General features: G+C 38.8%; 1 protein-coding gene across 1 annotated transcript; it reads left to right on the forward strand.

Annotated features, from left to right (window-relative positions):
* Positions 1 to 13215: 13215 nt before the first annotated feature.
* LOC139705092 (acidic proline-rich protein PRP33-like) lies at positions 13216 to 22893 on the forward strand. Its single transcript, XM_071609296.1, has 4 exons — positions 13216 to 13455; positions 20206 to 20305; positions 21207 to 21242; positions 22097 to 22893. Exons 1-4 carry the CDS (start codon positions 13216 to 13218, stop codon positions 22891 to 22893), a joined length of 1173 nt encoding a protein of 390 aa, XP_071465397.1.
* The last annotated feature ends 4780 nt before the right edge of the window (positions 22894 to 27673 follow it).

Here is a 27673-nt window from a genome sequence, read left to right on the forward strand (position 1 = left end):
TAGCAGTGCTCTTCTACTGACCTACAATCACAATCCTTTTTAGTGTTTACTTTGATAGAGTTCTGTATTGCTTAGGACCTTGCTCATTTAGTTATGCTAGCCTTGAATTTGCAATCCACCTGCTTCGGCCTCCCAAGTCACTTTAGTTAAGGGCATGTGCCATAATGGCTGGCCATGATTTTATTCCTTTGTAAAAATTTGTTCTAAGTAGTTTCACATGATAGTAGAGTGCATTTTGATATGTTGTGCATAAATGGAGTATAACTCCTCATTCTTCTAGATGTACATTTTATAAAATCACAATGGTCAAGTAATCAGATATGTACATAGGGTTATAGTGCCTGATTGGTGCTACAATCCTTCCTACCCCCATGCCACTTCCCCCCTATTCACTCTCATCTACCTAATCCAAAGTACCTCTATTTTTCTCTAGCCCATCCCCATTATTGTGAATTAGCATCAACTCATCAGAGAAAACATTTTGGCCTTTAGTTTGCTGGACCTGCTTATTTCTCTTAGCATGATATTGTCCATCTCCATCCATTTACCTGCAAATGCCATAATTTCATTCTTCTTTAAGGTTGAGCAATATTCTATTGTGTATATATGCCACATTTTCTTTATCCATTCTTTGAAGGGCATCAAGTTCTGTTTCATAATTTGGCTATTGTGAATTGAGCCAAATGCAGCTTAGAGATTCCATAGAAAACATGGAATGGCTATGATATGTTTAAGGTTGAAAACTCCTCTCAGTGGCCATGGTACTCTCAATTTTTTAAGTTCATCAATTCTCTAGAAATTCCAGTTTCTACAGGTTTAGAGAATCAGAGCCCCTGGATTGAAAAGTGGCCATTGTTGCTGTCTGTTTGAACTTCGTCCACCTGAAACCTCTTTACTTACCTAGTCCATTTTCTCTAAGAATTATGAAGTGGAAACTAGAGGGATGTTTAAACCTAATCAGAATTAAAAATGCTCAAATACATATGGGCTACTTGACAAAAGTGTGGAATTCATACTTGAAAATCATCTATTATGACCTTTGCTAAGGTTGGATATGGTTTGAGTGTCTGCAAAGACTTCATGGTTTGAAAAATCATTCCTTATAAGCCAGTAAGAAGATGGATGCTTTTTCTAAGACCTACTAGTGTTGACTTTTGAATGTTCAATGAGAATCAGTGACTCAGGGTTTCTCTGTTCTTAGCTTGTATGTTTATTTCTTGTGGTCATTATCTTGATCTCCTGAAAATTACAATCCTACTATTACAAGAGTTTAAACATAAGTTTGACTTAAAACTGTCAAATGTTTGTTTAATTTCTTAATCTCAGTCTATGTGTGTTCATAGAGATTCTCATAGGCAACACATACTTGAATATTTTTATTAACTCATTTGATCAAAACATGTCTTTTAATTGAATACTTTAACCATTTATATTCGAGGTAATTTTCAGCATGTAGGACTTAGAAAAGTAAAATTTTTAGCTTATTTGTCATTTCATTGTGTTTCTTTCTTTTTCTCTTACAATTTTCTGTTTGACTTAAGTGACTTATCTAATATTATCTTTGGATTTTTCATTTATAGCCTTGAATTTGTCAATTAAAAACTTTTGCTTGAATCGAATCACAGTTGGTATAGACTTCAAAAAGCTATTTTGAAATGATATCACCATAATATAAGATGGGAAAAAAGAAATGTAATACATGCTAATATAAAACCATGGGCTTGCACATTTTGAACTTTTGATGTCCCATTTAATATCTGCCCATTTTTTGTTAACATATTGTTGTAATTATTATTCTTAACTGTTTTATTTCAATCTCATAGTAAAGACATAAATGGCTTACTCACTGTGTTTTCAATATCAAGGCATTTTCTATTTTTCTTTTTAGCTACTCTAACCAGTGAGTCTTATTGCTTCTTATGTTCTCTTCTTAGTCATTGAGGTTTCAGTCTCAGTTTGAGGAACTCCATTTCGCAGCTCTTATAGGATCAGTCTAGTGGTGATACATCAGGTCAGCTTTTAATTCTCTCAGAATGTCTTTATTTCTTCTTAATTTCTAAAGATGAACTATGCTAGGTACAGGTTTCTTTGTTCACAGGGTTTTATTTTTATTCATTACCATGAAATATTCATGTCTTTCTTTTCTTGTCGAAAAGGCTTTCTGGAGAAGCTGGTTGTCTGGCCAACTGGGACACACTTAATTGCTGCCTCTCCAGTTTTTCTTCCTAGTTTGAGAATTCTCTCTTTAATTGTGACCTTGGTCACAGGTATTAATATTAATTAATTATTATTAATATTAATTGGTGTGGATTTGAGTCAAGTCTTACTAATTGACCTCATTGTACCTTGAATTTATATCTTCGTCTATCTTTGGAAATTTTCTGCCATGATCTCTTTTGACATATATTTCACAACTTGGGTATTTCAAGTCCCTCTTAAACCCCAATAGTTAGAATATTTACTATTATTTCTGTTCCAGTTTCCACCACATTTCTTCCTTCTACTTTATTATTTTTCCTTCCCTCTCCACTAACTTTGCCATTTCAAATCCACTATACAAAATAATTAATTTCCCTTCTTGTGTAACCAATTCTGGTATTGATTCTTCTTATTATGTTTTTAATTCCATTTACTGTATTTTTCACTTCAAGAATTCCAGTTGGGTTTTTTAATTGCTTCAATCTCTCTATTAAGTTTTTCTGCTATAATATTGAATAATTTATCTGGGTTCTCTTGAAGCTTCTTCATTTTCCATAAATCAGATATGTTAGTTTCTTCATGTACACCTTTGCCCATCTGGGATATTTTCTGGTCAGAGTCTGTCATTTTACTTTAACCTATAAATAAGGCCCTGATTCCCTGAAAGCTTTGGAAGCTTTTTGGTATGAAAGATACTATGCCTATTCAAGGATAGGGACTAATACCAGTCTTCGCAACGTGAAAGAGTTTGCGATTATCTTGCCATAAATCCAAGAAGGCTTCTTCTTTTCTCTGAGTCTTTAGTCACTTCTGCTCTTTTAGCACTCAAGGATGGCCCAAGTAGTGGTGTACTGTGGGTTGGTTTTGGTGTGTTGTCACTATTTCAGCAGCAGAGGGCAATCCAAGTCCAAGTTAGCTCCCAATTCCTATCTGGTATGTTCCAAACAAACAGGTTGAGCACCTCAGAATGGTACCTTGAAGCTTCTCTCTGGAGCTGGAGAATGCAAAGAGTTTTCATCATCAGTCACCTGCCTGTGAGCTGTCACTTCTTATTTCTGTTCTACTCTGTAAAGGATCATCTAGGGGTGACAGGTCACAGGACTCTGCCAGAACTATGGCCATGCACACCTTAATGCTGTTACATTCAGAACTTAAGGCTCACTGAGACTAGTGAAACACTGGGAAGGAAAAAGACAGCCCTTTCTTGATCACCAATAAGTCTGTGATTCCTGAGCCACAACTACTGCAACCAGCCATAGGTCACCTGGGATACAATGGAACTCTGTTAGACTGGGCTCATTTGTCTCTCCCTTGTACAGGTTTATTTGAGAGGCTCAACCATGTGCACTAGTCTGGCTGTGTGTGCTTTTAGACTGTGCCCATTAATAGATTGAACCAGACTTGTCCTGAGTTCCAAGTATTGTGCCCAGCAGTTTGTCTTCCCCTCCGGAATCAAAAGTCTTACTTCACACAATGACACTAAAATTGTCAGTAGTGTTAGTGCAGGCAGTACCTTGGCTTCCATGTCATGATTAACTCTCAACTGAGTGTGAATACTGTGGGTATATGCACTATCCAGGCTTTGAGTATGAGTCAGCCCCACTCCAAGGTGGGAAATAATGCAGGCCTAAACTCAACACAGCTCACCTGGTAAGAGTGTTTTTTCCTAATGGCAAACAGATCTCAAGAATGTCTCACACAGGATCTGCTCTAAGAAAAGCAGTTTTGATGTCTGCCCAGTGGTGAGTTTCTCCATGATGGACACTCAACTTCAAGGCAGAAGCCTGTCCTATATTTCTTGCCCTGTTTTCCAGTAGTGGACTCTTACATCCCCTCTCCTTCCAAAGTAAGTAAGGAATGCTGGCAGCAGCCCCTTGGCCACTTGTTCAATGCAGGTATAGCAAGTCAGGTTTTAAGAATGGGCATTAGAGAGGGATTGTGAACATCTCCTGGAAGTGGGATTCATCAAACTATGCCTAATACTGGGTTCAAAGCCTAAATCCTGGACTGAATTCCCTCTTTGCCCCACAAGCAGTAGAACTTGCCTGCCTGGAGTTCAAGAAGGAGTTACATGACCATCTTTTCTCCTCCAGAGTTTCTCAATACTTTTTTTTCCTTTAGTATACAAAATCTAGACACTATGTTTTCTCATCTGGCATTCTTAATTCTCATGAAGGTATTTTGGTGCACAAGTACCTATTCAGTTTGGCGTCCCTGATCAGATGCTGGTTAGATTATCTCAGTTTGCTGCATCCTGGCTTTATCTCTTCTAATTTGCAAGAATGTGAGCACTTCACATTTCCTCATTCAGCAGAACCACATTATAACTTGTTTAGCCAACATACTAATGAATCAAAACAACAGGCATCCCCAAACCCCTAAACAAAGACACTGTCCCCATCAGTCCACTAAAACAGATTTCATCCAAGTAAAGAAAGATTTCCACCTGGCTGCAATCAATGGAATTTTTCAATTGTCTTATTTTGCTGGGTGTACTGAAGATTGAACTCAGGGGCACTCAAAACCTGAGCCACATACCGAGACCCTTTTATTATTATTATTATTTTATTTAGAGGTAGGGTCTCGCTGAGTTGTTTAACTACTCCCTGTTCCTGAGGCTGGCTTTGAACTCATGATCCACCTGTCTCATCCTCCCAAGAGATGCTGAGATTACAAGTGTGTGCCACTGCACCATGCTCTATAATTTTTTGTACTTGCTTCTCAGCAATAATAGACAGAACTTATAATCCTGTCTTACTTAGAACACTCTCTTCCTGTATTTCCATGGTACTATTTGCATCTGAATAACATTTTTGTTCCCCGGTTGCTCCATTCTGTATTATCAAATAAACCTCATTTTTCAAATAAATATTAAATGACTTACTTTTTCTGGAAGGACACTGGGAATTTACCATTGATTGTGAATACAGAATCATTTTCCTTTTCAGGAAAGGGAAGATGGCTCCACCTTTTCAATGAGGTAAGTGCATTTGCAGAAGAAGCTTCAGAGATATCCATGACATTTGTTTTTCTTCTTCTATGTTCAGTCTCATTCTTTCTTCTTTGTCCATACATGCACACCATGAAAAAACTGTCTTACACCATGATCAAGTAGGGATTCATGCCCAAAATGCAAGGTTGGTTCAACATACAGAAATTAATGAATGTATATCATCACATCAATAGACTTAAAGATAAGAACCGTGTCATCATCTCAATAGATGCAGAAAAAGCTTTCAACAAAAGACAGCACCCCTTCAAGTTCAAAACACTAGAAAAACTAGGGATAACAGGAACATGTCTCAACATTGTAAAAGGTATGTGTGTTGAATTCAAGGGCAATATCATTGCAAATGGAGAAAAGTTGAAAGCATTCCCTCTAAATACTGCAACAAGACAGGGATGCCCTCTTTCACCACTTCTGTTTAACATAGTTGCTGAAACACTGGACAGAGCAATTGGACAGATGAAAGAAATTAAATAATACAGATAGGTAAAGAAAAACACAAATTAGCACTATTTGCTGAAAATATAATTCTGTACCTAGAAGATCCTAAATGTTCCAACAGAAAATTTCTAGAACTAGTAAATGAATTCAGCAAAATAGAAGGATTCAAAATCAACATCCATAAATCAAAGGCATTTCTGTATATCAGAGACAAAGCCTCTAAAAAGGAAATGAGGAAAACTACCCACTCATAATAACTTAAAAAAAAAGATACTTGGGAATCAACTTAATGAAAGAGGTGAAAGATATATACAATGAAAACTACAGAACCATAATGAAAGAAATCAAAGAAGACCTTAGAAGATGAGAGATCTACCTTTCTCTGGGTCAGGCAGAATTAATATTAAAAAAAAATGACTATCCTACCAAAAGCGCTATATAGATTTAATGCCATTCTGATCAAAATCCCAATGGCATTCCTCTTAGAAATAGAAAAGGAAATCATGAAATTCATCTGGAAAAATAAGAGATCCAGAATAGCTAAATCAATCATTAGCAGGAAGAGTGAAGCAGGTGGCATCGCTATACCAGACCTTAAACTATACTACAGAGCAAGAGTAACAAAAACAGCATGGTATTGACACCCAAACTGACTGGTAGAGCAATAGTATGGAATCGAAGACATAGAGACTAACCCACAAAATTACAATTATCTTATGTCAGACAAAGGTGCTAAAAACATGCACTAGAGAAAAGATAGCATTTTCAACAAATGGTGCTGAGAAAACTGGAAATCCGTATGCAACAAAATGAAATTAAATCCCTGTCTGTCACCATGCACAAAACTTAGCTCAAAATGGATCAAGGATGTAGGAATTAAACCAGAGACTCTGCACCTAATAGAAGAAAAAGTAGGCCCTAATCTTCTTCATGTGGGATTAGGCCCCAACTTCCTTAATAAGACTCTTATAGCACAACAAGTAAAACCAAGAATCAATAAATGGGATGGAATCAAATGAAAAAAATGAAATCTTAATTAAGTTAATATCTCACCTTAATTAGAACAGAAAGTAAGTTATTTGGGGGATATTCCAAGACTCTCTGGAATCTCCTCATACAAAAGGATAAAAAGAGTTCATTTACTTTGGTTTTAGAAAGTTGTCAAATGCAAAAAAAAAAAATAGTTTAGACCACTTCAATACATAAAATCACACTTCACTGTAAAACCATACTAAAGTGAGAAAGGTTTGTAGGGCAAATGCATAACTTATGTAGCGACATGATGAAAACAGGCATTTAATGTTGAAAAGAACATGAATATAAAGCATTATTTTCTCATCAATGTATCAGTGTATTATAATTATTTATGATAGTGAGATTTTTAGTTAGCTAATACATGCATCAATGTAATAATATAATATGATCAATATTGTTTCCCTGTACTCCCCTTTCTTTTGTGGACATATCCATCATGTTACATGGGGTTAGAGTTGTGAACATATTCAGACATAGTGATCATATTCATTTTTGGCTATACACTTAGTGTTGACATAAATAGGGACACTTGGATAGAATGAAAGTCCTAGCAAAACAGAACACAGTGCAGATGAATCACACTATCATAATACAGAGTGAAATTCAAATAATGACAGACCTTCAGTTCTAATATCTCTACTGAATGTGCAACCAATTTTCTTCAACACTGTTGCCCAAATCACATGTTGTATGTTTCAGAAAGGAGACACTAACAACCTGCTGCCTACCCCATCCTCCTGGTCTGCCCCAAAGAGAAAGCAATGAGGTCACCCAGCATGGAGTTCAAGGGCTCCACTGTTCTACTCCTCCTTATAAAGGGAGCTGCCCCACTTCCCCCAGCACAGACTTGGGAACAACTTCAGAGCCTCCTCTAAGATGCTGGTGGTCCTGCTCACAGTGGCCTTTCTGCCCTGAGCCCAGCTCAGAGCTCAAGTGTAGATATAAGAAAGGAGGAGGATTGTGACAATTGGGCTTAGGAAATCTCAGTGCAGAGAGGGAGGGTGAGGGAGGAAAGATTATAAGAAGGACAGGTCTGCAGAATGTTTAAGAAAAGTGTAATTCTAGTTATGTCCCCATTTCCTGGTAGGATTTCAGATTTCAGATACAATTGGAAGTGCTCGCACCTTTAAAGGAAAAATTCAACTAGAAACATGTCAAGGAAAATTCACATTAGAGGAAAGATCTCTCCATCTTGTCACAGATGCACAGGAAAGTGGGGGGACTGGCACAGAGAAGCCTGCTGGGGAGGCATTATTGTACTGGAAGCAGATGCAGGACAAAGAAGGAGAAATCCATGCATCAGCCTAGGTCAGAGATGGAGATCTACAGACTAAACTGGACTCTCTCTACTGAGTGACTTAAAAATATCAGGGCCCAATTACTTTCCCATTTGCCTCTAAACTATATACATTCAGTGTTTCAATGTTCTGTGAGAACTATTTGCACCCCTGGATGCAAAGATTCATTGCTGGTTTCCCAACGTGGAAAGGCAGTAAATGGGACCAAAGGGTTTAAAAAACAAAGGGGTTAAAAAATACTAACTTTGACATTGAAATTTGCAAAATATTTAAAGAATATTGTTGATAGTTTTCACTGATGCTAGTGAAGCCCAAAATGGTTTTCATATTTTCACTCAAAGATGGCAATTAGTCATAGGCACCCCCAGGCCTTTCTCTCACATCTTCCTCCCTTTCACTAGCATCACAAAGTGTGGATGAGAGTTCACAAGAGGGTTTCCAAGTTGGAATGGAAGTCATCTTTCACAGTAGGATCCAGGGAGCACTAGATTGGTGACTTACTTTTCATTTCACACTTTCTTATTTCCTAGAGATCACCTATGAAGTTTCTGCTTACCTATCTGTGGGAGGCCATCCTCCCATGTGATTTGAGTTACCTCCTGGCTGGGTGAGAGGCACTTAGACACAGCTGTGTTAGAGCCTTCCCCACCCTTTTCCAGGTCTGAGGGCTTGTCCCAGCAGAGGTGTACTTGGCCACTTCCCCAAAGACCCAATTGTCACCCCTGACCTTGGGATGCTGCCCCCCATAACCTTCATTTGATGGGATTTTCCCCAGAAGTGTTTGTTCCCCAATAAAAGTCCACTCCCTGGCATGTTCTCTCTCTTCTGCAAACCTCGCCACCGCATTAAGTGGCTGGAAGCGGGAGCTAGGAGAAGCCATCCCAGAGCTGGTATTAAAGGTAATGAGAGTCTTGCCTCTTTAATTTTAAACTCTCTATCCATTACTTATGAATTGAACCTTCTTTCATGAAGCCAGTGCTGGTCACGTGCAGTAGTGGCACCCAGGACTGAGGCATAAGTAAATTGACTAGGTTGTGTTTGGAGCAGGCTTAAGAAATACGGAAATTGTGACCTTTTTAGGGTAGTGGAAGTACTAGGCAGCTTTTGGAGCAAGGGGACATTAAAAATCTTAATAAGGGGAATTTAACTTCTACTGATAAAGATATGTATTTGACTATAATAGGGACAATAATTAATCAGAAGGGAAAGCAAGTTAAAAAGACTCAGTTGCTATAATTCTTAAAGGTTGTAGGTGAATTTTGCCCTTGGTTTTGTGACCAAAATTCACCAAATTTACATACTTGGGACAAATTAAGAAGGAAATTACATGAAATTTGCATTTCTAATGAATTACCTGGAAACTTTGAGAATATACACAAAGTTTAGACTGCATTAGAGATCTGTCTTTTTGATTACATGGGCCATAGTCTTTGGCCCCTGGAAGATCTCTTGAAAGGTACTCAGAGATCCATTAAGTCTATTCAAATGGAAAAATTGCCTGAGCCCATTTACAAATAATTACACTCCCTGCAGCTTTAAAACAAACTCTGCATCCCCAAGAATTGATATGCAGACCCCGCTGGAGGTGCTTTCATTGTGGAAGGAGCAGTCATTACTTGCAAAACTGTAATGCTAATAATTTAAAGCCCAGGGCTCCCTCTGCTGTTGGTAGTAGTTATTACATGGTGGAAGACCACGAGGTGGACCAAGATGGCACTGATCAGCGTGCCTTCTAGCTGTCACTTCCTCCTGGTAAGAAGACAAAAAACTTGCGGTTGGCCCATCCCCATTTTTTTTTTTGGGGGGGGGGGGGCTGAAAAAACAGGGGAACTAGAAGGAAGGTCTTGCAATTTAATGTCACACCGCCGACCATGAGGAGCCAACATTTTTACCAAAGTGAATCTCACAGACAGTTTCTTTATGACCCTCAATGACAATTGAATGAAATCCTGAAATAGGGCCACAACAAATCCCTACTGGGATTTTCAGGCCACTCCCCAGAGAAAGTATAGGGTAAATTTTGGGATGTAACAATTTAAAAGGGGCCATCGAGGTAATACCTGGAGTAATAGATTCTTATTTTGAAGGAGAATTAAATGTTACTGTAAAGTCAAATTATGCCCTTTGTCTTACTCCAAAAAATACATTTGCTCAATTAATTTATTACCCTGTAATTCGGATGCACACCCACAAGTAAATTGAGTTTCCAAACCACCAGGCACTGAGTACTAGTCTCAATTAGTGAGGCAGCAGTGCCGCCTACTGGAACTTAAAATTAATCATAAAAAATTTAAAGGCGTGGCGGACACAGGAGCTGACATATCTGTTCTGTCTAGTCGTTTCTGGCCTAAAATTCGCCCTTACATATAGCACCAACTAACCTAGAGGGAATTGGACAAATCTCACAGTCTCCTCAAAGTGCAAATTATCTCCGTTGTGAGGATCCTGATAGGAACAGTGGAGTTTTTAAACCTTATGTGTTAGAGTCCTTACCAGTAAAACTATGGGGAAGAGAGATATTAAGCAAAATAGGATTATTATTGGTAACTCCAAATTTTATGTGATCATTTGAGTAAATTAATCAAGGCCTTCTTCCTGGAGATAATGAGGGAACTTATCCAGGAGAGTATCTGCTTATAAACCAGTCTCCTTGACAGAGATTAGTAAATACTCCAAACCAAAATTTTTACTACGGGCCCTGAGTGTCTCACTGATACAAAAGACAGCAGAAAAGATCATCTGGCTCACAGAAGAGCCTATATGGATTTCTCAGTGGCCCATATCAGGGGAAATACTTAAGATAATTCATAAGTTAGTTGAGGTACAATTTCAGGCTGGTCATATAGAATCAATGCTTAGTCCTTGGAACACCCCCCCCCCCCATTTTGTTATTAAGAAAAAGTCAGGTAATTGGAGGTTACTACAGGATTTAAGGGCAATAACACATGCAATTCAGCCTATGGGATCATTGCGGCCCAGACTCCCTTCCCCACAGCAATTGCTCTAAACTATACCTTAATGGTAATAGATCTAAAAGATTGTTTTTACTCAGTAAGGTTGCATTGTGGTGATTGTGAAAAATTTGCTTTCACTGTCCCAGCCATTAATTTTAAAGAACCTGTTAAAAGATATTGCTGGAAGGTCTTGCCTCAAGGGATTCATAATAGTCCTACTTTATGTCAAAAATTTGTGGTTCAAGTGATAGCTCCTATAAGAGATAACTTTCTTGATACATAAATTATTCATTGTATGGATGCTATACTATTGGCTCATGCTAATGCAGAAATACTTTCAGAAATTTTTACTCAGTTAGAGGCTTCACTTACAGCAATTGGTTTGTGCATTGCTCCTCAAAAGATACAAAAGATGCCTCCCTTTCAATATTTAGGTCAGATAATTCAAGGACTTACAATCTATCCTCAAAATCTACAGATAAAAGTTGAGGAATTACATACCCTTAATGACTTTCAAAAATTATTAGGAGATATTAATTGGCTGAGGCCATCCTTAAAACTGAGTACTTCTGATTTAAGTCCTTTATTTCAGATATTACAAGGAGATCCTTCTCCAACCTCTCCATGTCAGCTGACAATAGAGGCTAGCACAGCTTTAAAAAAAGGTTGAAAATGCAATTAAAATGCACAGCTTACTAGAATTAATCCTAAAGAACTAGTAGATTTATTAATATTTCCAACTGTGCATAGCCCAACGGGAGCCATATGGCAAAGATTGGGAGTTATTGATTGGATTCATTTAGCCCACTCTCCCCAAAAGACATTCATTCCTTTTCATGACTCTATTGCGCAATTAGTAATTAAAGGTAGAACAAGAGTTTTACAATTAATTGGATCTTAACCTGATATTATAATTATTCCCCTTTCTGTTCATCAAAATAATTGGCTTGTTCAAGCTTCTAGTTTATGGCAAATAGCTTTTTCTGATTTTAATGGTCAGATAGAAAGTCATTACCCTCGTGATAAAATTTTTCAATTTGCATCAATAACACCGCTTATTTTTCCAAAGATTGTACATGCCCAGCCCATAGATGGAGCTCTATCAGTGTTCACTGATGTTTCAAGCTCAGGTAAAGCAGGTTTTTATAGCCATGTTCACACAGAGGTAATACAAACCGCATATACTTCTGCCCAAAGAGCAGAGCTACAAGCTCTCATTTGTGCCTTAAATGAGAGCTATTAATGAGCCTATTAATATTTATTCTGACAGCTTATATGCAGTTGGAGTTACCAAAAATATTGAAACTTCAGTTATTGGGTATACCTCATCACAAGAGCTATTTAAACTATTTCATAATCTACAAAAGGCGGTGCAAATGCAAAAATACCCATGTTTCATAGGGCACATATGAGCTCACACTAATCTTCCAGGACCTTTAACTTCAGGTAATGACAAGAATGATAAATTAGTAGCTGTTTGTCTCCAAATGACTGTGCACAAGCTTCACATTCCTTGCATCATAAGAATGCTCCTAGCTTATGTAAAAAAATTCAATATTATCAGACAACAAACTCGTCAAATTGTAAGTCACTGCCCTAAGTGTGTTATTCACACTCCATCTCTGCCTTCAGGGGTAAATCCCTGTGGATTTAAACCAATCAAATATGGCAAATGGATGTAACTCATATTCCTCAATTTGGTAAACAATGTTATGTACATGTGATAGTTGATACAAATTCAGATATTACAAGGAGATTTATTTTAGCCACAGCACATACAAAAGAAAATACTCAACATGTGACTTCTCATTGCCCAGCAGTTTTGCTCTGTTAGGATGCTCTATACAGATTAAAACAGATAATGCACCAGCTTATGTAAGCTCTTCTTTTCAACAATGTTGCCAAGAGTTTCAAATTGACCATAAAACAGGAATTCCTTATAACTCCCAAGGTCAAGCCATTGTGGAACAAGCTGATTTATCTATTAAGATGCAATTATAAAAATTCAAAGGGGGGAATAGGTTTATGACTCCCGAAAGTAGCCTCAACCATGCCTTGTGTGTTTTAAATTTTTTAAATTGTGACACAGAAGTTCAGACTGCAGCTGAGAGACATATGTCTTCCACAACAACAGGCACTTTAGGCAGAGTTTTGTGGAAACTCTTAAAGACTGGTCAATGGAAAGGCCCAGATCCAGTGATTATGTGGGGCAGAGGTCATGCTTGTATTTTTCCAGAAGGTGCTTTTCATCCTATCTGGTTGCCTGAACATGCAATCACACATGGAAGAGATAGAACTGAGATTCAAGCGACTGATTATCAACCTGGAGAAGCCTCCACTCAAAAGGAAGAGATATCAAAGAAGATTACAGAGGAACCAACATGACCCAGCTGAAAACCTGATCTCATGGGAAGGGGTGAAGGAGCTGACAACACACGCTTCGCAAATGATTCGAATCCTAGGAAGGAATAAGCCTCCATTGATGATGGTAGCTACAGTGATTGCCCTGCTGGGCTGTCAGGTAAAAGGGAGTGGAGCAGACACTTACTGGATGTATGTCCCAGATCCACCCCTGGTATATCCAGCTGTGTGGACTGGAGAATCTATTCCATTGTTTAATAATGACTCATTCATGATGGGAGGATTTACAGATACTCATATTACTCCCAATCATGTGACCTGATTTAATAATTCTGGCTACAGGGCCCAATTACCTTTGTGTTGGTCCCACGATAAACATGCTGGCTGTCTGAGAGTATCATATGAGGAAAAGATAGTGGGTGGGAGACCTAGACTGACTAATCATACTATTTATGGAGACTTAAAACCTTATACAAGATCAGTGATTAAAATGGGACTTTCCCATAACAAATCAGTCATGTCTGCAAAACCTCCACAAATACCTCACAGTCCATATAGTTCTACAATTGAGATTGGCACCTTTCATACATGGATAGATTGTATAAATACTTTTCAAGTACAACATAAGTTATCTACAGGTAGTGGCTATATTTTAGACTCATCTCCAAAAATTGATAAAAGACAATTATGAAAAAATTCTGCTATGACACGTACAGGATTAGTTAGTAATATTTTGACTTACCATGCGGGGTGTGGTATTCAAAAAGATGTCTGGCACTTAATTGGTACCTCACAATTCTTACATTTTACAGACAAGCCTTTAACAAAATTTGTTGGCAAGAGCTGTAAGGAGGGATCTTGCTATGGCTTACAAGCCTGTGTCCAATCTCCATATGTTTTAATCATTGGAAAAGTAAAAGTTAAATGAATAGATAACAGATATGTTGTAACATGTAACAAATGTAACCTAACCAATTATATTACTAGATATAATAGAGGAAAAGGAGTGCTGGTACTTCATCAGCCCTCTTTTGTTTTAATGCCTGCTAATATTTCAGAGCCATGGTACACTGATGGTTTTTTTCAAGTCTTACAGCAAAGGACATGGTCATGGAACCCATTTCTAGATATGTATAAATATTCTTGCATAGTGTAGGATGACCCTTTAAGTTCTCCAAGGTAATTCTGATTGGAGTCACACTGCACCAAACATCTTTTCTCCCAATATTAACTGAAAGTAACTGCTTTGTGAAGACCAGCAGTGTTTTCTTTTGGTCCTTGTCTCCTAGCTCAGACTCAAATAATTTCACATTTACTGTACATATCACCAGGACTAGTCAGTTTTATCTCTCATTGGGCCTCTCAGTCCAGAATCCCTGCTACATGAATTCAAGTCTGTGCTACCAAATATAAGTTTGATTTTTCTATGCAGTTTTGCAAATCGATCCATGTTGTTCTGGAAAATTCAACAGAATAGCGAGGTATGTAACTAAATCAGGAAAGCCTTATCCTACGTCCTCACATCTCCCAACATTAGTCTGGATTATTAATTTTTTATGTGTTCTCTTGGAAACATTGAGACACATATAATCACATGCCTCCATTTTGCTCTATGTTGCTCACATCAAGTGCCATATGTTACAATACATTCAGAGCTTTTCAAATTCTACCATAGTCCTTCCTTCATTCCATCCCATTGTTCTTTATTCTTCTTTCTAAATGAAAATCCTTCTCTTTTTTTGTAGATCTATGCCTTATTTTGTAAAGATTCAAGAATGACATTCTCCTACAAAATTTCTTATCATTATAAAAACAGGTCATATGTGAGATAATAATAACTTCTGATTTAAGTTTACTTTAAAATTAGTCTTTAAATAAACAGATTCACAGAATATTTAAGAGTATGATCTATGTTTATTTTATGAGGAACTCAGTAATTTCTATAGCTCTATATATGAAACAGAAATAATAATTGAAAGATAATTCAATGTTTTAAACATTTAATGATTATAGTTTGTTTTGTAACCCATTATTAAAATGTTTTTACATTTAATTGAAGACATTTAATTCAATTGGAGCAATGTATGTAGTTAGTTTTATGTATCCTGTTTCTGATGTGCATTTTGAGTTCAGAATTGAGAAGCACTTGGAATGCATAAAAATTTTCTTTTACACTGCCTCAGTTCCTCAAATATGACTGCTCCTGATTTTTTCTTTTTGTTATGTGTTATTCTTCCTTGCCTACTGTCCCATGAAATAAAAGCCTTTGGAAAAGAGTATTATCATTGCTCACTAACACTATAGAATGCATGAATTTATTAGACAGTATTTCTTTGGTTAAAAAAACGACAATTAACATGGAAGTTTGATGTACATGGGGTAGTGATAAGAATTGGAAAATATACAGGGAAGAACAAAAAAGTGTAAAATATATAATAAACTTAGAATCCGTTAGGTTTTGTTTAGAAATAATCCCTTCTCAGGAGTATTGTGGACAAGGGCATTATTTTTTTTTAAATTTTTATTGTTGGTTGTTGAAAACATTACACAGTTCTTGACATATCATATTTCACACTTTGATTCAAGTGGGTTGTGAACTCCCATTTTTACCCCGTATACAGATTGCAGAATCACATCAGTTACAATAGCCCTTCCTTCATTCCATCCTGTTGTTCATTATTCTTCTTTCTAAATGAAAATCCTTCTTATTTTTGAATTTTCATCGCTTGCTTTCTAAAATTCCTCCGTATCCATTCCCTCTGCCTCCTTATCTATTAATTTGAAATGACATGAAGTATTCCATGAAGTTTCTAACCCTAATTTCTCTAATTAAGCCCTGGTAATATGCTTATTGAATACTAGTATTATGGTTCAATGTTGCAGTCATCCTCTTTGTAAATATAATCATGACTATTTTCAAGAGTATCCCCCGAATTAGTAATGTAGAAATAAAATTATTATTTTTATTGATGCATCATAATTATACATGATATTAGAATGTGTTGTTAAAAATCATACATCCACACATAAAACTTGTTGTGTTTCAATCTCCATACTTCCCCTTCTAAGAATAATCTTTTATTCCTCAGGTTATAAGCAACAATGTAGAGCAGGTTCCAGGCTAGTTGCCTAACCAGAGTGAAGGAAAAAGAAATCAAAAAGGGAAGGGTAAGAAAATGAAGCAGAGGAGGTGGGCTCTCCCCTGCAGGGCTTCAGTTGATGCCAGGCAGGGATAAGAATATCCCCTGCATGTCACATCTTCCCTATAACCTTCCCCTTTTGTTTGTTTCAGAGAGAGAATAGAAAGACAATGTCCTTCGGTAATAATTATAGACCAATAAAATAATCAGCATGCATTTTCTGATTACTGTCTCTTTCTGGGGATTGTGAGGGTCATAGACACAGTGTAAGAACATCCTGGACCCCTCTCATGGATACTTCCAGAAAGCTTCCTTTCCTCTTCATCCACAAGTCAGGTGTAATTATTGCAGCGTTTCCTGCATCACTTACTTTTCATAAGACAAGTGCAAGCTTTAAAAGTCTTGGAGAATACATGTACTAAGGTGCTTGTAAATTTTCAAGAAAGAAGGGATATAGAATATCAGTGAGGAATTTGCACAGGCTGAGAGGGTCTACACATTTCCAAAATCATTGTTCCCATTTTCCCATTGTGGGGATGTAAATTCAGACACCATTTCCCTAGAACCCAACTTTTCTCTCCTCAGATTTATCATTGCTTAAATCTGTCCCCCTCTAGATTCCCATTTTTCTTCATCCAAACCTGTGTGAATCTGGTACATAGGCAGTAGGGTAGATTTGTAAAGACATGAAACCTGGAGACCTTCATACATAACTTTTAGTTTTTTTTTTTTTTTTTTTTTTTTTTTTTTTGTAGTCTCTAGACCATTGAGGCTTATAGAATAGAGCTGTAGCTGATAATACTGCACCACGATGTATCAGGCACATGAGAATTTTATACAATTTCTTGGGCCAATACCAATACCAATATTAATACCAATCATATGAATTTATAAGACTCAACAATTTGAAAAGACAAATCTTATTTCACAAGAGATTATGTAATATTGAAATTCTAAGTATTTCATAAAATTATTCATTTGTTATTTTATATAATTTTGATTTATGATTTAATTATCTATTTATTATTTAATGTAGGATATTGCTATACTGGTGAGGCTGACTTTGAGCTCACACTCCTCCTAATTTATATTCCCAAATCCTGAGATTAGAAATGTGGGAACCAATGCCCTGTGCATCCTAATTAATTTTACTCCTTTCTTTTTCTTTAATAAAGAGAAAATAACTTAAATGCTGACATGAGTCTCCACACTTGAGTGAAAATAATTTAATGTTATTAATTAGACCCAGCACATGTTTATTTTGGGCAGACAACACAAAGAAAGATGTGTGATTCAGATGTAGAAATCTAGATTTCTGTGTTGGCATATTTCATTTGTTCATATTTTTGATTTTGTCTTTTGTGTACTGGGCATTGAAAACAGATCCATTGTACTAGTGAATTCAACTCCAGCTCATTTTTTGTGTTTTCAGACAGCATCTTGCTAAGCTTCCCAGTGTGTTTTCCAACCTATGATCCTCTTCTGTGCATCCAGATTAACTGGGATTATTCTACATCAAGACAGAGTACACATTTCAGACCAGACCCTTGCTGGAGGGTGTCTACTCACCTAGGGCTCCCAAAACTTCCTGCTGTGGCCTTGCTCAAGGCTTCAACCACACCCTTCTTAACTGACAGATGCTCTATCAGTGCTCTATTGCCTCAGTGTGGTTGTGTCTGGTGCGTTCAAAAGTGATATTTTTCTTTCAGGATACACTAGCCGCTTTCATGCATTGCTGATATAGGAAAAGGGCAGGAAGAGACCCAGAATGAGTGATATTTGGAAGAATCACCTACTCTCTGACAGGACCCACTAAGCCAAGGACAAGGATGACTGCCAGCAGACTGCAACATCCATAGTTGTTCACATGGAGTGGGAGGAACCTCAGACTGGCTCTCCCCTTTGCTCCCTCTCTCTCTAGCTCCTTTCCCATCTGAAGATCACCAGTATGTCATCTGGTGAGGACCACTCAACACCTGGTTCTCTTCTCATATTGTGTCTGCAGAAATTAGGCTGTCATGGCAGTAAATAGAAGAATGTGCCAGGCCAAAGCAGCTCTGCTGTGTCGCCCAGTAAACCCATTAGCCGAGGGACAATGTCTCTTTTTTTAACATGGTCTGCAAAGGATTGCCAACTTGTAATATGCACCCCATCACCCCATATGGAATATATCCAAATATATATGTATATCCACCAGCCTGGTCACCTTGAAGGGTTACTCATATCTGCAGCCAACCCCATTATTTAGGAAGCCTTCCTTTAGTATGCTCTGGAAAAAAAGGGCAAAAAGGACACTCACATACACAACAAAGGATCCAGTTGCACCCGGTTGATAAGAGACCCCTTTACCATTTCCAATCCCATACCTCTCCCTGCCATACCTCCAAACATGCCCCTCAACTTATCACCAGTACTGCATAACTGAACACTTGCACACACCTGGAGAAGGTCTGAAAAGATGTGATGCAGCTGGTAGTACAGAAGCTTTTAGATTGTCCCTGATAAGGGTGAGCAGGTAACTACTAGAGAGCACAATGAATAGCAGATGGTACAGCAAGTCATGCAGAGACCTGTCAGAAACACAGTACCCTGCTCCAGAATTCTGGAATAAAAAATGAAACACAGCTAGTGAAGAATGGAATAAAAGTTGATGTATAAGATTAAATAAAGGAGTTCTCCCAAAATGAAGGAGGGAGGAAACATAAAATGATAAATAAATGCAGGGAGGTTGAGTTCAGAACACAATAAATCACCTATTTTTGTGAGAGTAGGGATGATGACCACTCAGATTATTGTAAAGAATGTTCCTCATTGTGAATACTAATCCCAGACAACCAGATACAATCTGACTGTAACACAGAATGTGAATGCAATGAAATTGAGACTTCAAAGGTGCTATGAGCCTGCATTAATGAAGTGCATAATTATGCCCAACCCATTTTCACTGGAAGTGATAAAGAACACTATGGAATATGGCAATGCTTTGAACAAGTGTGAGATTGTGGAATAGCACTGCTCATCTTGGAAATGTATATCTGTGTTTCACAGCTATGGAAATTTCACAGGGTATCATCTGACAACTTTGCTTTAAGTCCACCCAAACATATTAGTGAAAACAGAACTTTTAATGCCCATGTGTGTTAGTACAACATCAAGACTTCCCTTATAAAAGCTAGTCCTATGATTTCTGGGCAATTTTTCGGGTTCTAGCAGGTTAAGGGTCAAAGTTTCGTTACCACGTATTCATGTGTGGCTCCTGACTGATCAGAGATGTGAGGAGAAATAGCAGTAACTCATCACACCTTCACATTATTCAATACACATAGGGACTCATACATCTTCATTGACTGAGTTTGGGTTTTAAAAACACATGCACCAACCAAATCACATTGCAAATAAGGTCATTGTTGACACAAAAAAAAAACATGTGTGCAGTACAACTTCCCACAAACACAATCACAGAAGAAGGACAGATTCATAGTCTCATTAAACAGACAAATTCACGTAATTATGGAACTTCTGTTCTAATATTGGTGCTGATTGTGAGGACAGTTTGGCTTCAACACTGTTGCTCAACTCACATGCTGTGCCTCCTAGAAAGGACATACTGACAACTGCCTGTCCACTCCATCCTGCTGGGCTGAGGTCCCAAAGAGAAAGCAAGGATGCAAGACATCCTTGTGTGTCAGCTATGAGGTCACCCAGCATGGAGCTCAAAGGCACCACTGTTCTGCTCCTCCTTATAAAGTGAGTTGCCTGGCTTCCCCCAGCACAGATTTGGGAGCAACTGCACAACCTCCTCCAAGATGCTGGTGGTCCTGCTCACAGTGGCCTTGCTGGCCCTGAGCCCAGCTCAGAGCTCAAATGAAGGTAAAAGCAAATGGGGATTGTAGGAACTTCTGTGGTTTAGAAAGCCACACTACAGAGAGGGAAGGGGAGGGAGGGAAGATTATGAGGACAGGACTACAGAGTTTTTATGAAAAGTGTAATACCACATATGGCTCTGTTTCATGCCAGGGCTTTAGACTTTTAGGTAAAATTGGAACATCCCTCTCAATTTTCAAGCAGAAGCATGGAGATGTAAGTTTTGCATTTGAAGAAAGATTGTTCCCTGTTGTAGGAGATGCAAGGAAGGGGGGAGACTGACACAGGGAAGCCTGCTGTGCAGACATTATTGTATTCCAAGCAGACAGGCTGCAGGCTTCTTGGCTATACAGCAGATGCAGGACATTGGAAGGAGAAATCCCAACATCAGAGCTATGTCAGAGACAGAGATCCAAAGACTACACTGGACTCTTGTCTATAGAGAGGGAGATAAATATCAGGGCCCAATTTCTCATTTATCTCTGACTTACAATCAGTATTTCAATGAGCTGTGTGCATGAGGTGGGCTTAAAAGTTCATGGAAGATTTCCGTACTCGAAAAATGAAGTGAAGAAGCACTAAGGGTTTAAAAGAGGTGGAAAAAAACAAAATACCCACTTGTGATATTCAAATACCCAGAACTCTTATCATATATTAACCATATTGTTCTACAGATGCCAGTTAAGACCTAAATGGTTTCCATATTTTCATGAATGTGGCAAGGTTAAGCAGAGGCACCACCAGGCCTTTCTCTCACATCTTCCTCCCTTTTCATCAGCATCAGAGAGCACGGCTGAGTTCACTTAGAGGGGTCCAGGTTGTGGTTGGAAGAAACCTTTCCCAGTAGAACATGGTGACGCCTGAGATATGTGACTAACTTTTCACTTCATCTGTTCTTGTTTCCTAGAGGTCAGCTATGAAGGCCCTTCCACTCTATCAACAGGTAAGGCCAGTTCATCCTCAGTTGACCTTCTCGTCCTGTTCCTCAGGAAAGTTCATTTCTACCACCTCTCCTTGCCATCATTTTTATTTTCAGCAACTAACGGAGGTCATTTCCCTCAATAATATTAAAAAGCCTTTCCAAAGATTTATTCTGGGGAAAATGACCAGAACTACTAGCTTGATAACAAAAGGCAGAGTTAAGCTGTTGCCCAGAGAGAAAGAATTTCTGACAGGTGACAGAAAAATGCAAATGAGCTAATCTGCATCCTCAGTGGTCATTCAGTGCTTCCTAAATCCCCTGGATGATAGAGCTCTGGAACGAAATGCACAGAATTGTGTGTCTGTGTACCTTGTGATACTGTTCATCAGTACTTCTAGCAGATCAATACATGCTGCACGGTCTAAGCCAATTCCCTGTGGCTCATCACCTTGGGTTTCCTTCACTCTATTACATGTTATCAAGGTTAGTGTAGGTCACTAAACGACTACACGTCTTGATTCAACATGTGGCTTACATGTCTGACATGAATTCATAGATAACAAGTTATCACTGCATGCAGTGATAGCTGGTAGCATTCAGATATACAATCCCTTTGCTTTGCTTGGCAACTGGAAGGTATCAAAGATTTTCCTTAATGCAAAATCAGAGGAGAAAAACTTTCAAATCTGGGTAAGAAACAGTCCAAGTGATGAGTATATCAGTTAAGAGATCTCCCCTTGAGGAGGAAATGGAAATGGAGTTTAGAGTTGATAGGCAAGTTGTAGAATAAAGAGTCTGTGTACCAAGTCCAGAGAGGTGCCCGCTGAGGTTCTTCGAGCAGCCATCACATCTACTCTTGTGCTGTACTCACACAGAGGTTGAGGACCCCAGCCAGAGCTCCGAACAAGTCCCTCACAGACCACCTCCTGGAGGACGCCCACCCAGACCCCCTGCTGATGGTGGAGATGACAATGAAGATGAAGATGAAGGTGATGACTCAGAGCAGGGACCACCAGAAGGAGGCAATCAGCAGCAGCCAGGTCGTCCCCCTCGTCCTGGACAGCAGCAGGGACCCCCACAGCAAGGAGGCCAGCAGCAGCAGCAGCAGCAGCAAGGTCGCCCTCCTCGTCCCGGACAGCAGCAGGGACCCCCACAGCAAGGAGGCCACCACCACCAGCAGCAGCAAGGTCGCCCTCCTCGTCCTGGACAGCAACAGGGACCCCCACAGCAAGGAGGCCAGCAGCAGCAGCAGCAAGGTCGCCCGCCTCATCCTGGACAGCAGCAGGGACCCCCACAGCAAAGAGGCCACCACCACCAGCAGCAGCAAGGTCGCCCTCCTCGTCCTGGACAGCAGCAGGGACCCCCACAGCAAGGAGGCCAGCAGCAGCAGCAGCAGCAGCAAGGTCGCCCTCCTCGTCCCGGACAGCAGCAGGGACCCCCACAGCAAGGAGGCCAGCAACAGCAGCAGCAGCAAGGTCGCCCTCCTCGTCCCGGACAGCAACAGGGACCACCCCAGCAAGGAGGCCAGCAGCAGCAGGAGCAGCAAGGTCGCCCTCCTCGCCCTGGACAGCAGCAGGGACCCCCCCAATCAGAAGGTAATTGGGAGCTTCTGCCTCATATCATCCTGCCAATCCCTGGGCATCACCTTCACTCTCCCAAGTGGATAGAGTAGAAAGTCCTCCCCAGCTCAGTCTACCCAGTACACCCTAGAATTCTGGGTCCACTGTGATTTAAGCTCACTCTCTAACAAAGGCCCTTATTGTGCTTCTCAGAATTGAAGGTGCTAACAAATCATCTGGAAACATGTTGAAAGTACAGGGTCATGGAACCCATTTCGAAATGGGTGTAATCAGGCATTCTTGGGCAGTGTAGGATGACCATTTAAGTTCTTGAAGGTAACTCTGATCATCTGTCATCCTGTACCAAATGTTCTTTCTGTCAATGTTTACTAAGCATGGCTGCTTTTGGGGGGCAGGGCATTGAACTCCCTTTGTTCTGTGTCTCCTTGCTCGGACTCAGATGATTGCCCATTTCCTGTTACCTTGTGATCATGAAAAGACAGTTCTATCAACCACTGGGCCTCTCAGTCTAGAATCCCTGCCATGTGAATTCACCTCTGTGCTCCTAATTGGACACTCGATTTTTATTTGCTTTATGACAAATTAATCTACACCTGACTGGAAAGTCCAACTGAATAAAAAGATGTTCAACTAAATCATGAATGCACTTATCCTACCTCCTCCTAACCTCCACCATAAATCTGGATCATTAATTTTTTTGTATATCCTCTTGGAAACATTCATACACATATAAGCACGTCTCTCTATTTTACTCTACAAATGAGTATCATAAATTCTACTCAGATCTCATTGTTTCTCCTTTCAAGTACCATATTTTATAACAATTTCAGAGCAGTTCATGAGATATACATATCATTTCACCATCATCCTTCCCTTCTCCTTTTTTCTTCCTTTTGTTATTTTTCTTCTTTCTATATAAATTTCTACCTTAATTTTTGAATTTATCCATTTCTTCTTCTCAAAATACCTCCTCCTTCTCCATCTTTTTGCCTCCTTCTTTATTATTTTGCAATTTTTAGTAATTCATGGAGTTACTGATTCAAACCTTCTCTAATCAAGCCATGTGTAATACCCCTACTATAGTTGGACTTTGCAGATATCCCCTTTGTACATCTGATCATGACTATTTTCAATACCATCCACAAAATTAGTAACCCCAAAATATTCTTCTTATATTTTTATTGATCCATTAAAATTACCCATGATATGGGGTATGTTAACTATTTTATGGATACATTATAATGACACATGATATTGGGATGTGTTAAAACCACATATTCACACAGTGAAAAATGTAACTTGTTGAGTTTCAATCCTCATACCTCTCCTTCCAGTAGTTATCATTATTTCCTCATATTGTAAGTGTGAATGTAGAGCATGCTCAGTGCAAGCTGTCTAACCAGGGTGGAAGGAGAAGCAGGAGAAGAGCACGTGGGCTCTTCCCTGCAGGGCTTCGGTGATGCCAGCCATATTTTAGAAACCTCCTGCATGTCACATCTTCCCTACAAACTCCCCCCCCCCTTTTTTTGTTTCAGAGAGTGAATAAGAAGACCATGTCCTTCGGAAAATTCTGCCATTGGAACAATACGGTCATAGTCATGTCCTCTATAGACTAATAAAATAATCAGCATGCATTTTCTGATTGCTGTCTCTCTTTCTGGGGTTGGGAGAGTGTGGAATCTGAAGATCACGGACAGAGTGTAAGAATATCCTGCACCTCCCTCATGGATGCCTACAGAAAGCTTCCCTCCTTCTTCATCCACAAGTCAGGTGTAATCACTGCCATGTTTCCAGCATCCCTTACATCCCAAGTGCAAACTTTAAAACTATTTGAGAATATATATACTAAATGCTTGTAAATGTTCAGGAAAGAAAGAATATAGAATATCAGTGAGGAATTAGCAAAGGCTGAGAGGTTCTACACATTTTGAAAATCTTTGACCCCTTTTTCCAAGAATGAGAATAGAGGTTCAGGCACCTTTCCCCTAGAACCCATCATTTCTCTCCTGAGTTCATCATTGCCTAATTCTGTCCCTCTCTAGATTCCCACCTATCTTTGGAACCTGTGGAAATTTGGTCAATAGACAGTAAGGTGCATTTTCTGAGACATGAAACTTGGAGACCTTCAGACATGACTTCTGGTTTTCCTCAGTCTCTACATCGTCATCAGGCTTATAGAGTAGTGCCTGGGCTGATCAGAGTGCACTATGATGTATCAGGCATTTGAGAATTTCATACAGTTTTTGGACATACATCAATCATACGGATTTATATTACTCAGCAAAGTTAAAACATCGTATCTTTAAAGGAATTATAACACATTGAAATATTCTAGGTATTTTATATAATTATTTATTAGTTGTTTTATATAATTTTTTATTTATTATTTAATTATCTATTTGGTAATTAATATAGGGTCTTGCTTTGTTCGTGAGGCTGACCATGAACTCACGCTCCTCCTACTTTTTATTCCCAAGTAACTGAGATTGAAAATGTTGGATCCCATGACAATTCATTCCTAATTAATTTTATTCCCCCTATCTGTTAAAGTGAAAATAACTTGAGATATTTTGAAACTCGCTAGAATTTTGTAAAATCCTATAAAGTACAAAATGGCTTGAATGAGAATATCATTTTTGGAAGAATTCAAACCTGTCCAAAGGTTTAACAACATTTGAATAAATACAATCATGGCTCAATTTCAAACAAACCCAAAGTGTCAAAATATTATGCAGACACATTGGGTGAGGTAGTTGTAAAATGGAAACTGAGGTGTTGTAATATTGAGAAGACTCACGTTTCTTAAGAAGTCAAGGTCTGCATAAAACACAACAGGAAGCATATGGAAAGTATCCTGATGTAACAAAATCTTTGCTTCCTGGACCATTTGCATGAAAGGAACAGAAAATCTCTATATTTTAAGATGAATACTCAGAGAAATTTACTATTTCAACAGAGATCAAAACGGCTTCTCTTTTTCTTCCTAAACCCTTACGATATTGGAAGTGTAAACCAGTTTAAATCATAATTTGTGATTAAATGCAATCACATCTTAGCCAGGTTAATTGCACACATAATTTGTTTTTCAAAATTCCCATTCCAGAAATATCTATGATTTTCTAATATCTATTTAGCTTTTTTCCCTGTTGTGAAACAATTAATTCTAATGAACAACAAGAATTGCTCTGTTTTTATCACAAAAACAAATCTTTCAGAGCTTATCTCTTTGCTTGTTGGAAACATGTTTTACCCTTCTCATATATAGAGCTGCTTTCCTTATTTATTTTGAATTCTTCATTTAGTTTCTTTGATTTTATTAAGTTTATTAAGCAGGTCCAGCAAACTAAAGGCCAAAATGTTTTCTCTGATGAGTTGATGCTAATTCACAATAATGGGGATGGGCTAGAGAAAAATAGAGGTACTTTGGATTAGGTAGATGAGAGTGAATAGGGGGGAAGTGGCATGGGGGTAGGAAGGATTGTAGCACGAATCAGGCACTATAACCCTATGTACATATCTGATTACTTGACCATTGTGATTTTATAAAATGTACATCTAGAAGAATGAGGAGTTATACTCCATTTATGCACAACATATCAAAATGCACTCTACTATCATGTGAAACTACTTAGAACAAATTTTTACAAAGGAATAAAATCATGGCCAGCCATTATGGCACATGCCCTTACCTAAAGTGACTTGGGAGGCTGAAGCAGGTGGATTGCAAATTCAAGGCTGGCATAACTAAATGAGCAAGGTCCTAAGCAATACAGAACTCTATCAAAGTAAACACTAAAAAGGATTGTGATTGTAGGTCAGTAGAACAGCACTGCTAGTTTCCATCGCCATTATGAAAAGAAAAAAGATATACATATATATTGTTTTCCTCTTCAATATATTGTAAACCATAATGGATCTCAAAAGTCTTAAAAAATTAGATGTGTTCCTTGTTATTCTCTAATACTAAATGAAAAGTATCGTATCAACTTGAATCTATATATGTACAAAGAACTGTAGTAGTAACATAGTAGTAAGGGAGGAGTCAGTTTGGTGGGCCTTGCAATGAATTATTCCCAGTTGGGATGGCAGCCTGGAGGCTTGTAGTAGGCCAGAAATAAGCGTGTAATTAATGATTGTCATCACTCTGGTGGTCAATAGCCCCCTTTCTTTCCAAATGGCTGCGTGGGAGAACAGGACATGGAAGACATATTTGGAATCTGTATATAGGGAGAGAAATTTTCCCTCTGCTAGCTCGCATGTCAGGGTGGCCGCTATGAGTTCAGCTTATTGGTTGGTGGTATGGGGTGGTTTTGCCTCTATGATGGATGAGAGGGAAACTAAAGCATACCCCACCACTTTAACCCCTTCGTGTATAAAGGAGCTACCATCTGAGAACCAGATGAGGTCCAAAGAGGGCACGGGTCCCTCAGAAATAGTGGCAGGGCAGGGTAAAATCATCTCTAATACCTCCAGGCATTTGTGGATGAGATCTTCTGGGAGAGAAGATGGGAGGAGGGAAGCAGGTTTTAATAAAGAGCAGGACTAAAAGGAGATGGAGGGATTTTCAAGGAATGAGACAAGGAGGGATAGAACCCTGGAAGGAGGAACTGACTGTAGCCTCTTGTAAGTGAGAAAATCCTTTAGATGGTGAGGAGATGAGATGGTTAGCAGGGAGCCAAAGGTAAGCTTTTATCCTTCTTTCTGGAGGTCATGAACCACTGCTAGGGATCTGAGACATGGGGGACAGCCCCTGACTGTGGGGTCGAGATGTTTGGATAGGTAGGCCACTGTTGCAAAGGTGGGGCCACATTCCTGACCCAGAACCCCAGACTTTGTCCCTGTTTTTCATGTACATAGAGGGTGAAGGGTCGG

This window comes from Marmota flaviventris, chromosome 3 (genome assembly GCF_047511675.1).
Source record: "Marmota flaviventris isolate mMarFla1 chromosome 3, mMarFla1.hap1, whole genome shotgun sequence".
NCBI classification, from domain to species: domain Eukaryota; kingdom Metazoa; phylum Chordata; class Mammalia; order Rodentia; family Sciuridae; genus Marmota; species Marmota flaviventris.

Excerpts from the sequence above, each read along its gene's own strand:
- LOC139705092 (XM_071609296.1), top strand. The coding sequence starts at position 13,216 with ATGGAAGAGATAGAACTGAGATTCAAGCGACTGATTATCAACCTGGAG. Across the intron at positions 20,306-21,206 it reads AGCTCAGAGCTCAAATGAAG|AGGTCAGCTATGAAGGCCCT; the intron begins GTAAAAGCAAAT and ends CTTGTTTCCTAG. Across the intron at positions 21,243-22,096 it reads CCCTTCCACTCTATCAACAG|AGGTTGAGGACCCCAGCCAG; the intron begins GTAAGGCCAGTT and ends GTACTCACACAG.